Source organism: Thalia democratica, chromosome 2 (genome assembly GCF_965202585.1).
Source record: "Thalia democratica chromosome 2, ktThaDemo2.hap1.1, whole genome shotgun sequence".
NCBI classification, from domain to species: domain Eukaryota; kingdom Metazoa; phylum Chordata; class Thaliacea; order Salpida; family Salpidae; genus Thalia; species Thalia democratica.
Window position 1 is genome coordinate 50892316 of NC_139166.1, and position 15413 is coordinate 50907728.

Sequence of the window (15413 nt, forward strand, 5' to 3'; positions counted from 1 at the left end):
GCAATTTGACAATTAAGACTAAAACACTTAAATAAGACTTACAAGATGGAACACCTCATGAGAGTTAGAGATGGAAATAGTTTGAAGTGGAAACATCCACCTAAACGTGATTAAATTAAAATGTTTCTAAAAAACTTTAGTATTTATTTCAAAAAACATAGGAAGAGTTAAATTAAAAGTGATTTTTATTTATTCACAGTTATAATTTTTGCTCCCATTGTTCTTATTGTACTCTGCGACTATATAATCTGCTGTATCTTTAAAATTAGTCTAAATACAAAAAGATGTAAAAAGAAAATTGGAGCTTAGTTGAAATTTTACAAATAAAATCTAGTGTAAAAAAAAGATTTACTCCCTCTATGCCCTTAGCATAATATAAATAATACATCTATAATTACTATTTATTTCCAATTACTATAAGAACGTGTAACAATTTATGCGGATTTCCTGTTTCAAGAAGCAAGCACAATTGAGTGCACGGTGTGCTGGGTTGAGCCTCATCAGGACTCAGTGGTTCTTCTTGCAAGTGGTTCCTCCTTTGGTGTGCAAAGAGCGGCCTTGACTTCACTGCATGATGCGGCTAATGTCAGTTTATGTCATTTTTGGCATTGGCAAGTTGTAGTCGCTCTTCTCGGTTGCCTTCTTGGTCCAGGTTCCATATAGACCCTTCCAGATCAAGAAATGTCCAATGTGACCACCAGGGCCGAGTTTGAGTACATTAAGACTATATGAATTAACCATGGATTTATTGCTTATGCATGTATTCAAAACTAAATATTTAAACCTATAAATAAGTAGTCTCTGTACTAAAATTAGTAAAACTAAGCAAATTATTTCCTGAGTAAAGACAAAGAGAAACAATGTAAATACACTAATTAAAATTATAAGTTTTATAATCTGCTGATGTTGTCAAGTTTTGATAGATAATAATAAATTAATAAATAAATTAACATACAAATTAATTGGTAATGTACACGTTTGCAAAAATATCTCTAGAATTTAATTTTTGTGGTTTTCCAAAGAACCTGGAATCTTGAAAAACCTGGAATTTGACAATATAGGCAAAACCAACCTGAAAAACTCTGGAGTTTCAAAAAAAAACTTGTATTTAAAATGAAAATAACTATAAATAATTATACTCTTTCACACAGTTTTTTAAACTTTAAAGTTTAATTTTATATTATAAATGGACTATAAAACTTGTTTTATAAAAACCTAGAAGAAATTCAGAAATCTTGAATAAATTAACAAAAAACTTTTGGAAGCACTGATTTATTTTAAGCAGAGTGGTCAAAAATATGAAACATCAGGAAAAAATGATAAAATTATTTATGAACTTTGATGTTTTTTGGAAAAACTCAAATATTAAACAATTATAGGTAAAAATTTTAAGAATTTTTATTTTTATTTGAAAAATCGTTACATTTTTGACATATAAAATATAGAGTATGTAATTTTTTATTAATTTTTTATCCATTTGTATAGTACAGCGTTTCAAACCTAAAAATACTTAGAAATTTGAAACCTAGAAATACCTGAATTTTGTGAAATTTTGTAAAAAACTTTGAGTTTTGAATGAAAATCACCAAAATTCTGAAAAAAACTAGAAATTGACAAATTTATATGTAAAATAATGTAATCTAGATAAGATATAAAAATATATATTATAAACAAAAACTTTTTTGTTTTATATGGGATTTTTAAATTATGAAACACATAAGTAGGATTATAGTATCTTATCTATATTTTATACCATTTGAGATATTTTTTATCTTAAGTTTTAATTTATACTAAAAATTGACTAAAACACCTATACTTTAAAAATACTGAAAAAAAGTTATAAGAGATTGATAATTAAAAAAAAATCTTTGAAAACCCTGATTAAAATTTTAATGTTTTTATTTTGAAAAATTCTTAAAATTTCTGCTTACATTGTGTTAGTGAATTTTTATTTGTTTTTAACCATTTGTATAGTATTAAATTAGTAATTGTTGAAAAAACTAGTAAACAAGTATTTCTAACTATAAACTGAACCATTTACTTATAAAAATTTCGAACATTTAATTATTTTGGTTTTAACTGAATATTTACAAAGGCTAAAAGTAAATGTTCTTATAAGAAGTTTTTAGACCAGGATTTCCCAAAAGTTTTTAGTCAAGAGGCCCCCTTAACAGAAATAAAAAAAGCTATGGCCCCCTCCACCAAGATTTCTTAAAAAACTACCATTAAAACCTGACTATTTTTTTTGCTCTTCATCATCAACTCCATAATATCTAATGTAAGTTTAAAAATATGACATCATGGCCCCCCTATTGTCCCTTTACTGCTTGTAGCCTCCTAAATTTTTGTAATGGTCCCTAAGGGGCTACTTCGCCTAGTTTAGGAAACCCTGTTTTAGATACTGGTTGTGTACCATTCACAACTAATAATATAAACTGTTAATAACAACTCAAGCTGTTGTTTCTATTTTTGTTCAAAGCTTTTCACAGGTTTGCCGCACACTCAAGCTAGATAAATATTTTAGAAAAACTAATGATAGTTTAATATATTTTCAGGTTTAAAAAAACTCAGGTTATTTTTAGGTAGAAAAATTAAGACTTTTTTGAAGTGTTTTGCAAAACTCATGCTAGTTTATAATGCTTTTAAATAAGATTTTTTTCCTTCTAAACTAAGTTTTTAAGTACTTAGGTTACACTTAAAATTTTTTATAAATTTTAAGCAGCTTAATTAACAGTGAATTTTAAGTTTTTGGTTATTAATTAAAAAAATTCCTTAACTCAGACTAGTTTTTAGTCACATAAATTTTTTGCTTCAAAAATGTTTACCTTTTCTAAAATTTTTATCTATTTTCAGTACCAAGTTAATAGTAACCCTTACCATATTTTATATTAATTAAACTTTTTTAATGGTAAATTTTTATCCAAATTAGTTACCTTTTATATATAAAGGTAACTATTTACTAGGGTAATTAAGGGTAACTTTACCATCATAAACAGTAATTATGAAGATTATTTATGAAATGAAAATTTTAATTAAAAAATAAAATATCACTTTTTAGATTGAAATAAAAATATTGATCATAAAACTAGGTTTTTATTTTAAAGTGTGATTCCTACAATTTGTTGGTAATATTGCCAAGTACAGTTCCTGAGATTTGAAGTATATAACTTGAAAAATTTAGAAAAAAGTTTTTTTGTAGAATTTTTAAAAATTCCAAGTAAATTAGCCACAATTAATTTATCTTTCATATATTTGTATTGAAAACTGTTTTCAAAACAGATAATAATTTAAATAATACTTTTTTGTTTGTTTTATACAACCTATTAATTGTATTGTTATAAGATTTAAATTGCATATTATATTTTTAACAAAGTTTAAAAACCCTAATTAGGTTTAATATAATTTTAACTATTTATAAATAACAGTAGTATGCTGGTATGTTTTTTCTTTACGTTATATGTAGTAATGCATTTTATAAACATGATAAAATTATAAATGAAAACATAAATAGCTGAAACACACAGATTTTAATACTTCTTTGAAAATTATACAGCTGTGGTGCAGATTTTAGTATCTTTAACATGTCTAGTTTATCGGGTTTAGACAAAGATGACCAAGAGAAGACAAACTTAATAGTAAATTATCTCCCCCAAAATTTCACAGACGATGAGTTCCACAAACTATTTACAAGCATTGGTCCAGTTGTAACAACTAGAGTCATTAGAGATAGAGAAACTGGATACAGGTTTTTAGTTGCTTTATTATCTGACAAATTTATTTTGTATAAAACTTTGGTCCCAAACTAATAGTTTTAACATAAATTTCTTGAAACTAAACAAACTTTGTTCTTAAATAACAGTATTAAAATGTAACTTGAGTTTTAAACTTAAGTTTTAACATTTTTATATACAGCCATGGCTATGGCTTTGTGCAGTATGAATGTGCCCAAGATGCAGCAAGGGCAATTACAGAATTAGATAAAATCCCTGTTGAACACAAGAAGTTAAAAGTTGCATACTCAAAACCAAACGGAAATGCAAAAAATTTCAACCTTTATGTTTCTGGGTTGCCTCCAGATGCAACTGAAACTACTTTGAAATCATTATTTGAAAAGTGTGGTTGGTTGTTTTTAATTTATATTGGTTTTATTACTCAATTTTTAGTTTCAAAAAATTAGGGCGGTTATTTTTAATTTAAAATATCTAATAATCTGTATGTACTAAGTATTTTAGTATAAGGGCATAGAGGGATAAATCATTTTTTTCATCATCAATCAATTAAATCATCACAATTTAATCTTATTTTAAAGACTTTTAACTAAGCTACAAGATGCTTTTCACAGATTTAAAAAAATCAAAATAGTTTTTGAGATATAGCAGGTCAAAGTTGGAGGCGATTATAGGTTCCTTATGGGTTGTGCAAACTAAAACTGAAAAAAAAAGACTATTTCACTAAAAATCTATCTTCTACGTTTTTTGAGATAAATACCTCAAACTTCTAGGAAGTTTTACTTGCAATATTTGAAAAATTCTGTAAAAAAAAAAATATATTTTTTAATTGAAAAAAATTCTTTTTAACAGAATTTTTTAAATATTGCAAGAAACGTTTTCTAGAAGTTTGAGGTATTTATCTCAAAAAATGTAAGAGAAGATATATTTTTAGTGATTTCTAGTTATTTGCTGTTTTAGTTAGCACATCCCATAAGGTACCTATTATTGCCTCCAACTTTGACCTGCTATATCTCAAAAACTATTTTGAATTTTCAAAATCTGTAAAAAGCATCTTGTAGCTTACTTGAAACTTTTTAAAATACAATTAAATTGTGAAAAAAGTTATTTACCGCCCTAAAAATAACATTAGTGATATTTTTTAAACTTAAGTTAATATTTGAAATAAGTACTTTTTTGACATTTTAAGATAATGTTTATATCATAGTTGTTTTTTCGAAATATTGATAGATATTATTTAGGTCATAATTTCACAAAATAGGAAATTTGGCTCACTCATTTAAGAGTTGAAGTAAAAGTAACTCATATAAGAAAGTTTTTCCACTTAAACTGATAGATTATTAATGATAAATTATTATTTCCTAATCTTTCTTTGTTAAAAATAATTTTTAATGCATTAGAAATAATTTTGCATTTTAGATAGAGTTTTATTTTACTAAATTTTTGACTTTTAAATTTAGTAAATTAAAAGAAAATCAAAATGATGATCTTTATGAGTATTTTGATTAGTAATTCAATAAACATTTGTAGTTCGGAGTAATCTTAATTTAAAATATTTGTATAATACAAGGTTCATTCACAAAGTTTATGAAAATCTAAAATTTTCGATTAAGGACATAGGGGGGTCCACCTTGATTTTTACAAGTTGATCTTATTTTATAGAGTTTTATCTGAGCTAACAGACATTTTTTACCGCTTGAAAAAATTCAAAGCATTTTTTAAGATATGAGCGATCAAAGTCGGTGACCTCAATAGGTTCCTAATGGAAGGCGCAAACTAAAAATGCAAAAAAAAGACCATTTCACTAAAAATCTATCTCCTCCTTCATTTTTTAAGCAATCTTCTTTAAATTTTCACAGAAAGTGTATTACTAAATTTTAAGGAGATTGAAGGCAGGAATTTTTTTAATTTTGAAAAATAAAATTTTTATTAAAAAACCACTTATTTTTTTTGTTTTTTTATCTAAAATTTTTACTTTCAATATTTTCAAAATTCAAACATTCAAAGTCTTCTAAATTACAAAAGGAACGTTTCCCGAAAGTTATAGGTCTCTAGCTCAAAAAATGAAGGAGGGGATAAGTTTTTGGTGATTTTTGAAATTGCCGAGAAAATTGTTCCCAAAAAATTTGCGGTCCATACGTTTGTATCGGAAACTTTTTATAAAAATTACAATATCTCAAAAGTTAAATAATATTTTTTAATTCTATAAAAACTGGCTTGTAGTTTGTACTTTAACTTTAAGCTTTCATTTAAGATACAATGTTATTTTTAGTAAAAAAAAATGTCTGACCCCCCTATTCCCTTAATTTTTATTTGACTTTCAAAAACACTTTTAATATCAAACGTAAATATGTTTAAGTTTAATTTTATGTTTAATTTAAATGTATATTTCTACTTAACTCTTGATGGATTTAAAGTTTTATATCTCAAAAAAGTTCTGATTAAACCTGTGGCAAGTATGTTAGCATGTACCCACTGACTTAAACTTAAAGTGAAAAGTAATGATGATTCATTTTTTTACCTTAGGAGCACTTACACATCAAATAAATTGCAATCCTTGAAATAAAACTAACTAATCTAACAAAACTTTGTAAAATATACTCTGTAGTCACCAAAAAATTAAAGATAAAAGTGTATTTTGTTGTGTTAATTGATTTTTTATACTTAAATACAAGTCAATAAGACACTCACTATTCTACAACTCATTTATTTTAGATATAAATAATAAATAAAGGTGATAAACCAATTTTATACTAAAAAACTGCAAACCTAACTGATATATAATTATTGAATAATAAGTAGAAAATGCAAAAGAAAGTTAAAATATAAATGTAATTTTTATGATTTCTTAAAATATAAAAATGAATTTTAATTTCTTAATTATTTAAGTAACACAAACATACATCACAAAATTTTGATTAAATAAGTAGATATAATATCATTGTTATCATACAAAAAACAAACAGCAACTAATCATCAATACATATATTTTAAGATATTACACACTTATTTTTATAACAAGCTAACTAAATAGTAAAATTATAACATTACTCTTAAGAAAATTAGTAAATCTAGAAATTATTGGCAAGTTTGAAAAATAAATACTAGTTAGATTAATAAAACTTAAAAAACTGCTTAGTTGTAGATACAAAATTTGTGAAACTTTTGTAGTAAAGTATCTATGTCTTAAATAATATATATACATTTTTTAATTTTATGATTTACAACAAATAAGCCTATGGATAACTTATTTAAACCTTTACAGGTAAAGTTATACAGTGTAACGTGATAAAAGACAAGTCTACCCAGCTCTGCTCTGGAATTTGTTTCGTTCTTTACTCATCAATAGATGATGCTAAAAATGCCATTTCAGTAAGTTAATGTCATTTAATTTTAAAACTAAATGTAATATTCAAAACGATATTAATTTGACTTGATAAGTATGACTCTTTTTTTGTGGTTTCAATTTAAATCTTCTCCTAACACAGACATTATCAAACCGCCCACTCGATGAACTGAGCGGAAAGCAAATGAACATCAAGTTTGCTAGAAATGATAACAATAAGTCTTTTAACTATGGTCAAAACTTTTCTCGAAATGTTAGTAATTAAATTGTTACATTTAGATAAATAAAGATATCAATTACTGTATATGTATTGATTTAAGTGTTAATAAATGAATAGTTTGAGTATTTTTATTTAACAGTTTAAAGTCCGAGAGCCACTTTAATAATAAACAAAGGCTTTGATTATTTTTTAAGAGAAAATAAATAAGGTCTTTTCAACTTTTTGAAAATAAAATTTTATGCATAAAATCATCAAAACCTCAAAGAGCTATTTTAATTTAATGTTAGACAGTGTGATTTTAGTCACTTCTGAATTAATTTTGTTCCATCTCGGTTGTAAAATGTAATATATACTTTAGCAGGTTGTGTACATTAGATTTTAATAATTTTGTTTATAAATGGTAACTAATACTAATAAACCAAAAATGTTTAGAAATTTAAAATATACCGAACCATAAAAAGAGTCACAATTTCTAGCCAGCTCGGTTGTAAATAACTTTATCATAATCTTTTCCTGAACACCAAAAAACTCTTTTAAAAGAAAAATAATATTTTGATAAAAATAACTTGAGTCAAACATTAATACTTAAAGTTAATAATTAATTCTTTCGCATCTTACTGGATTTTTTCTGTTTAATTGTTTTTTTAACAACTTAAAAATTAATTTGGTACACTTTATACATCCAAACAAGCTCACTTTATTGTATTTGATAATTTTTTTTTGAATATTTTACACAGAGCTTCATGAGCCGTAGCATGCAGTACAACCAGATGAGCATGTTAAAAGAAAGGTATTCACCCATGATGGCTGGGTTTGTTTTCACCCTACTTTTTCTTGATTTTAATTTAAAGCACTTGTATTCTGTCGTAAAAATTAAAAGTAGAACCACAAAATAAATGGATATTTGAATCAATATAATCTTTTATTATTACTCTAACTTGAAGTTTCTTTTCTAAAAGTAATAAGAAATATATTTTAGGATCTTTAAACAGGTGTATAAATGCTTCAACAAACTTTGATGTTATAACATACCTAAAATCAAGTAACTAAGACTATATAGTTTTTAACAGATAAAAAGACATTTGATATATAATTTTTAACTTTTGACAGGGTTGCAAAAAAACCTGTAATTTTGAACAAAAATTACTAAAAAAACCTGGAACTTTTAACAACTTAAACTTGTTAAGTAGTAAAATTTCGATTTGACACGAAATATCTATCATATAGATAAATTTTTTTTTGTCATCATCAAATTTTATTTATTTATTTAAAAACACATTTAAACTAGCTTTACAGTATCTTTTCAATGTTTTTATACTATTTAACACAGATTACCTTAAACTTAACTTTAAACTAAAAATAGACCCAAAAATGTGTAATTTTAAAACCTGGAGGAAATTTTTAAACTTGGAAAAAATTTGCCAAAAACATTTGGCAACCCTGGTTTGATGTTATATTTTTTGTGTAGTTTTTAGTTATAGATTATATAGTTATACTTATTAAAGCGTTTAACAATGCATTCTTTTTAAAATTTTATCTCATTATAATTACTTTGTGTTCAAAAATTGTTGGACAATATATTTTTTATTAAAAAATCATTATAAGATCTGTTTTAATTATTTTATAAAACTGTAGTCTAAGTCTGTTTATAGTACTTGTTTAAGTATTAAAAACTAAAGTCATCAAAATTAATCAATAAATTTCCTTAAACAGCAATAAATTTTTAGTGTGTTTTTTGTTTTTCCCTATCTAAATCAAATTTCTAACTTCATGAATAAATTTTATTTGAAAATAAAAAGGTGTTCAAATAATATATGAAATTGTGTCATCCAAAATACGTCAAGCATTAATCGATAAGTTTTAATATAAACAAGCTAAACAAATTAATTTTCAAACAAAAAAAAACTGTCAAGCGCTAAAACTCATTTTCCCGACAGCTTCTACCCGGGCATGGGCGGTTACTACGGCAACCAGGGGTACATGGGGGGCCGGATGCACCACGTGCCCGGCAACAACGGCGACCAGAACCAGCACAAGGTGGTGTTCGTGTACGGGATCGGCCCGTTCACCAACAACATCATGCTGAGGGAGCTGTTCGGACCGATCGGCCACATCGTGTCCATAGACGTCATGTACGACCATCACAAGCAGATCGGCAAGGTTTGTTTTTGATATTTTATGTAATATTTTTTTTGAATTGTTGAGTAATTTTTTTACGTTTTCTGAGAAACTTAATTATAATTAAAGTACTGTGAAAATTAGTAGCTTATAAAAATAAGTCAATTTTCGTTTGGAAACTTTATTATAGTGCTTTTATTGAAAAGTTGATAATGTTGCTAACACTTATTTTACGTAAATTAAGTTTTTTAAGTTCTCACCGAAAATACTCTGCCTTCAAAAATTATTACTGTGAAAAAACTAGTTGGTAAAATATAAGTACACTAGCGCGCCGCGTAATCAACCCTTTTAAGTTAGCACTTTTCGAAAAAAAATCGAGTGTTTAGCGTTTAAACCTAAAGTTTGAACCTGCCGCGGTTCTTTGCACTTTGGTTTGACATACGATGGTACAGATTACAAATACATTGATACTTTTTTGCAAAACCCATAAAAACATTCGACCATTTTTGTCACACGCACACAGGGCTACGCTTTCGTGACGTTTTCCAACGAAAAGGAGGCTAACGAGGCAGTGAGGTGCCTGGACAAGCAGACGTACCAGGGACGCGTCCTGCAAGTGTCCATCAAATCTTGAGTGTTGGACACCCCCTAGCGGCGGCCACCCAAAGTAGAAGTCTCTTGATTGGATGATTAAATACATATACAAAAAGGAACCTTTCTGTTTTGAAAAAATTTTAAGTTTTGTTTCATATTTATATATCCATGTTTTTTTCTTCTGCACCATTTTTTCGAGAGGACTTGTGTTGTTTTGATATAGGAATTTGTTTGTTTTTATATATGTTTTTTATAAATGAAAACAATTTTTATACAACATAACTGAATAGTACCGATTGAAAGTTTCAGTATTCATGTTTTATTTTTAATCAATACAAGAGTTCTGTTTGAATATTCAAATAAAATCTGGCCCTGTAAAATTTTTTTTTTTTCAATACCAGTCTGACAATAACAAAAATCTGTACAATGTACAAATATATAAAATAACTTCGTTATTTAGTTATGTTTTACTGCATTTGTGTTGCAAGAACGCTTAAACCTACTAATCGTTTACGCCAAAGGCTTGAGATTTGTTTTTTACCACCATGTACAGAATAAATTATTTAAGTTTTGTTGTTGCTGTTTATTAATAACTCTTGTAATTTGCTGTATTTTTGCAGTTAAGATTAATATTAAGTTTATACTTTTAGATTTAGCTTTATTTCTCTTTTGTTAAAGTACATATTCTAAAGACTTAAAAACACGACGGTTAGATAACAAATAACTATCCCAAGTATTGATAGTTTTTTTAAATAAACCTTAAATTTTAGGCAATTAGGGCACAATAATAAATTAAAGAATGTTTCAGATGGTAGAAAAGTTTAATGTACGCCTAGTATAAACTAAATAGCTATTCCGGCAACAAATAAAAACCACCTCATTTAAAACTTGCTCGTTTAAGTTTGTACTATTATTTTAGCTTTGTTTGATGCTTTAATCAAATTCAAGTAGCATTTTCCTCTCAGAATTTCAAATAGTTGTCAGACTTTTATGTAGTGTTAGTTTTACAGAAATTGTTTCTTTTGAAGACATACAGAGTCCCAACAATTTTCTGTAAACTTAATAGATATAAAGCTCTTAAAAAAGTTTATAAGAGTTCAGCATGGTATCAGCTTTCAGAATTATTTAATTCAAATGCCTATTGTTTAGTCACTATACAAAGTTGACTACATAAAATTTTGAAGAAAACCAAACTTCTAGTTTAACTTTTATTTTAAAAACAAATACGTCTTACCTATATGAAAAGAATTTGTATATTGAAGTTTGTGTGCTTTAGCTTAAAACAGTTAATTTGGAAATGTTTGCAAAACTTAGGATTTGTAATTAAATACTTAAAAACTTCTAAGTTTTAAAAAAACTGAATAATCCATGGGTTTTTCATAAGTTGATAACTTAGAGTTTTGTTTTATAGTCTTAACTTATAAAGATTGATTCACACAGCAAAATGAGTACTATTACATTCTAGCAATTTTTGTACCATCCTAATTTAGGTAGTAATTTAATTTCAATTAAGTTTCTTACAATCCGAGTCGGTAGCATTTCTCTTATACACTAAACTCTTTATTTTTGTAGAGGGTGTCTGGAGTTTTTATTTAACAAGATGTTAAAAATGTTAAAAAAATGGGATCAAATAATGATTATGTAAATAATCTAAATGCCATTGTTGAAGATAATACCAATTTTAAATTAGTAGAAAAAAAGTTATAAGGAAAAATTCCACACACTCTCTACTAAAAAGAATTGAGCACATAAGCAAATTTATCAAACAACCTCAAACCACAGATAGACAATAAGACATACAACAGTTTAATTACTGGTGGTAACTCGTCTGATAAGTTTTATGGAACATGTTAAGTACACAAAGAACACGATCCATTTAGACCTATTGAATCTATGTTAGATACACCTTCATACAAGTTAGCAAAATTTCTGGATAAAATAATTAACCACATATTACAAAACTAAGTTTTATAGATTTTAATATGAAAATTTTCTAAATATGAACGTAATGATGGTGACTACAGAACTAGCTACGATGTAGTTTCATTATCTGTTAATGTAACGTTGAATAAAGCATTACAAAAGATTAAGAATGGAGTACATGAAAGTACTATACCGAAAACAAATATGATTAGTCTTTTAAAATCTTTTACTGGTAGCCTATTTCAGTATAGTAAGAAATTATTGACCCAAGTTGATGGTGTAAGTATGGGAAACCCGTTAGATCCTACTACAGCAAACTAATTCATGCGAACATTAGAAAAAAGCTCTGTTCAATAGCGAAGACGAAAACCATCCAAAGCTATACCTTCGATATGTAGATGACATATTCTGTATTTTTCAAAAATGTAAATGTTTTATTTTTGAACTTCCAATAAAAACTAAACAAACTTCACAAATCAACAAAATTCACTTAAAACTAAGGTGGAAACGAACTCATATTCTTGTACCTTAAAATAAAATTAACAGCAGATAAAACAAAGGAACACATAAAAGAAAGTGATAAGATTTTATTTTAAATTTTAGTTCAATGACACCAATTAAATGGAAAGGGGCGTTAATATTATAGTTTTTTAATAGAGCAAAAACAAGCCTCTAGTGATACTATTTACAATCAAGAAATCACAAACTCAAAATAAAAGTTTATTATATCTATTCTATTGAACGACAAAAACGACGCTCAAAACATTTGGTCCTAGGAGCTGGTGCACGAAGAACCTTTCGGTGGTTACAATTAATAATGGTTATTAAAAAAAATTTAATCATGACGTAATTTAGAAATTTGTTATTAGTTGTGAAAAGTGTAATAATAAAAAAAAAAAACGGATACTTCAAACTTCAGAAACACCCTACAAAATTACCTTACATAGGAAAACCAAGTATCAAATATAATTTGAAAAACTAGTTAACAATTATGTTGAAGATTTTAAAGTTATTTTTACTACAAGCACAGTTGGTAATTATTTCAGCAACAGAGACAAGTCACCTCACGAATTAAATTCTAACATAGTCTATACATATAAGTGTTCTAAGGATAAGAGCATCCACTATATTAGATTTACTTCCAGATCATTTTTAGAAAAAATTAAAAAACACCTTAGAGAAAAACAGTTGTATATGACCATACTATTAATTGTAACAATCGTAGAAATAGAAAAATAACTGCTAGCAATTTTGGTATTCTAAAAGAATGTAGAAATAATTTTGAGACTTTGATCAGTGAGGCAATTATAATTAAATGTTATAATCTATATTTAAACAAACCACACATTAAGAATTTTTGATTAAATATATATATATCTTCTTACTGTGTATAATTTTTTTTATTCCCACAATTGTTGTTATTAGTATTGTATTTTTACTGCACTATATACATTTTAATGTACTAACTTTGTATATTTTGTTAGTTGACCTCTCTTGTAATTATAGTTGTTTAACACTAGTTTCAGTTATTTTGCACAGTTTTGATTTTGATAATGACTAAGGTAGAGTCGAAAGGCCGTCTTATTGAAACACTATGGAATTATTATGTGTATCTCTTAAAAATGTTTTTGTTGTTGAGTTCTAACTTAAGGTTAAGGTATAAGTTCTTCTTTGAGAGGTGTCAAACTAATCACGAATCCTTTTGTACAACAATTGATAAACATGTTGAATAAAATACAACTGTACTTAAATCATTTCTTTTAAATGTAGATATTGAAAAATAATTATGGCTGTAAAACTTCCATAAAACTTGTAAAGTTTAAAACATCCAAATCAAATAAAGAAGTTTAATTTTTTTTAAAGAGTACTTAAGCTAATACTTTTCAAGTATTGTTTTATTTGATATAACTTTAAAATTATTTTAGTTTAAACGATTATTGACAAAATTTTAGTAGACAAAACATTTTGTTTAGTAAAAAATAAAAGTATTAAAAAAAATGATAATCACGTAAGTTTAGGATTTTTTTTGCTTTTTTTACGTCAAGTTTGTAAACTAAGAAAACTTATATAAAATATACTTCATCACTAACAAAGTTGAATAACTTTTTAAACTATTCCTAGTACAGACAACAATTAATATTCTAATCAAGTAAACTCATTAGTATTCTGTTATCTAAGCTCAGTTTTAAGACTACTTTACAGTAGATTACAAACATAAAACAAAAAAAAGGTCGATATTGTCAAGTAATGATGAGATAAGTTATAGAAATATTGCTTAAGTAAGATTAGTTTTACAATTGTTATTATTATTATTTTACAACTAATAAAAAAGACTCTCATAGTATTTGGTCCTAAAACCTGGTGCACGAAGAACCTTTTGGTTATCGAGGATACCTTTTTTTACGTCTTGTCCAGGACAACTAGTGCTAACACTTCTGTTTCAATTATTTAATTTAACAGGTTATTGTGATAAATAAAGTAGCTGTAGAGTGTAGACTGTTATAGCTTTTAAGAAAACCACAATAATAATTTCTTTCAAATCTGTAATAAACTTTCCAAACTATACTTAAAACACAAAATAAAATCACAATATAACAAGTCCTGGACATGACTTTAAACTGTATCCTGGTGTATAAATCGATAACCGAAAGGTTTTTTCGTAAACCAGGTCCTTGGACCAAATAATTGAGCGTTTTTTTTTCCGTTCAATAAACAACTATAATTAGGAGGGTCTTTGCATATGTGAATATTTTATGATAAAGACTTAATAATATTATACTAAAAAAAAATTTGGTGTAAACTTAGCAATACTTAAACAAATCAAACTGCTAATTGTTTGTAGAAAAGAGCTTTGGTTAAAATAAATTGTTTCCTGAAAAATAATGTTTTTTCTGCTTAAAACTAAACCTGCACCTCTTCTTACAACATTTGAAATTAGTTTACTAACGGTTTGTACATTTTCAAAACCCGTGATATAAGTATATACCTAAATTTTATTAAATATGTACAATAAACCGTTAGTTTTCTGTTACCTTGTGATTAATTTATGCAAGATTTTTCGAACTTTGTTGAGTTGAGACTTTTTATTGACACTATTTTAGCTGTTTGACAGTAGTAAACATTTTAAAATAGTGGTTAAATGACATGAAAAAAATATTATAATGTTAAATTTACCCGCGATAAGCTATTTTTCTCACGTTAATTAACACTTTTGAACTTTATTTATTTAAATATACTAAAAGTGTCTTTTTTAAGTTTAATAATTTTTATTCGCTCTACAAACGGTCAAACAAGCCCCCTAATATAGAAATGCTGTAGATGTTTTCGCCATTTATGAACTTTAAGAAAAGTTGGAAAACAATTATAAACAACTAGAACATCATAAGTCTATTATAAAAAATCAAAGCTAATCGATATAAAACGTTCCTAATATGTTACTTGTGTTATATCCATAAGTCTTAGTTAGTTATAGTTGTATAATTTT

At 26.3% G+C, this 15413-nt stretch overlaps 1 protein-coding gene across 1 annotated transcript; it reads left to right on the forward strand.

Moving 5' to 3' along the window:
- Positions 1-3529: 3529 nt before the first annotated feature.
- Positions 3530-10578, forward strand: LOC145829348 (ELAV-like protein 1). Its single transcript, XM_082937113.1, has 7 exons — positions 3530-3745; positions 3913-4118; positions 6994-7100; positions 7217-7327; positions 8032-8105; positions 9232-9454; positions 9936-10578. Exons 1-7 carry the CDS (start codon positions 3582-3584, stop codon positions 10044-10046), a joined length of 996 nt encoding a protein of 331 aa, XP_082793239.1. The 5' UTR covers positions 3530-3581; the 3' UTR covers positions 10047-10578.
- The last annotated feature ends 4835 nt before the right edge of the window (positions 10579-15413 follow it).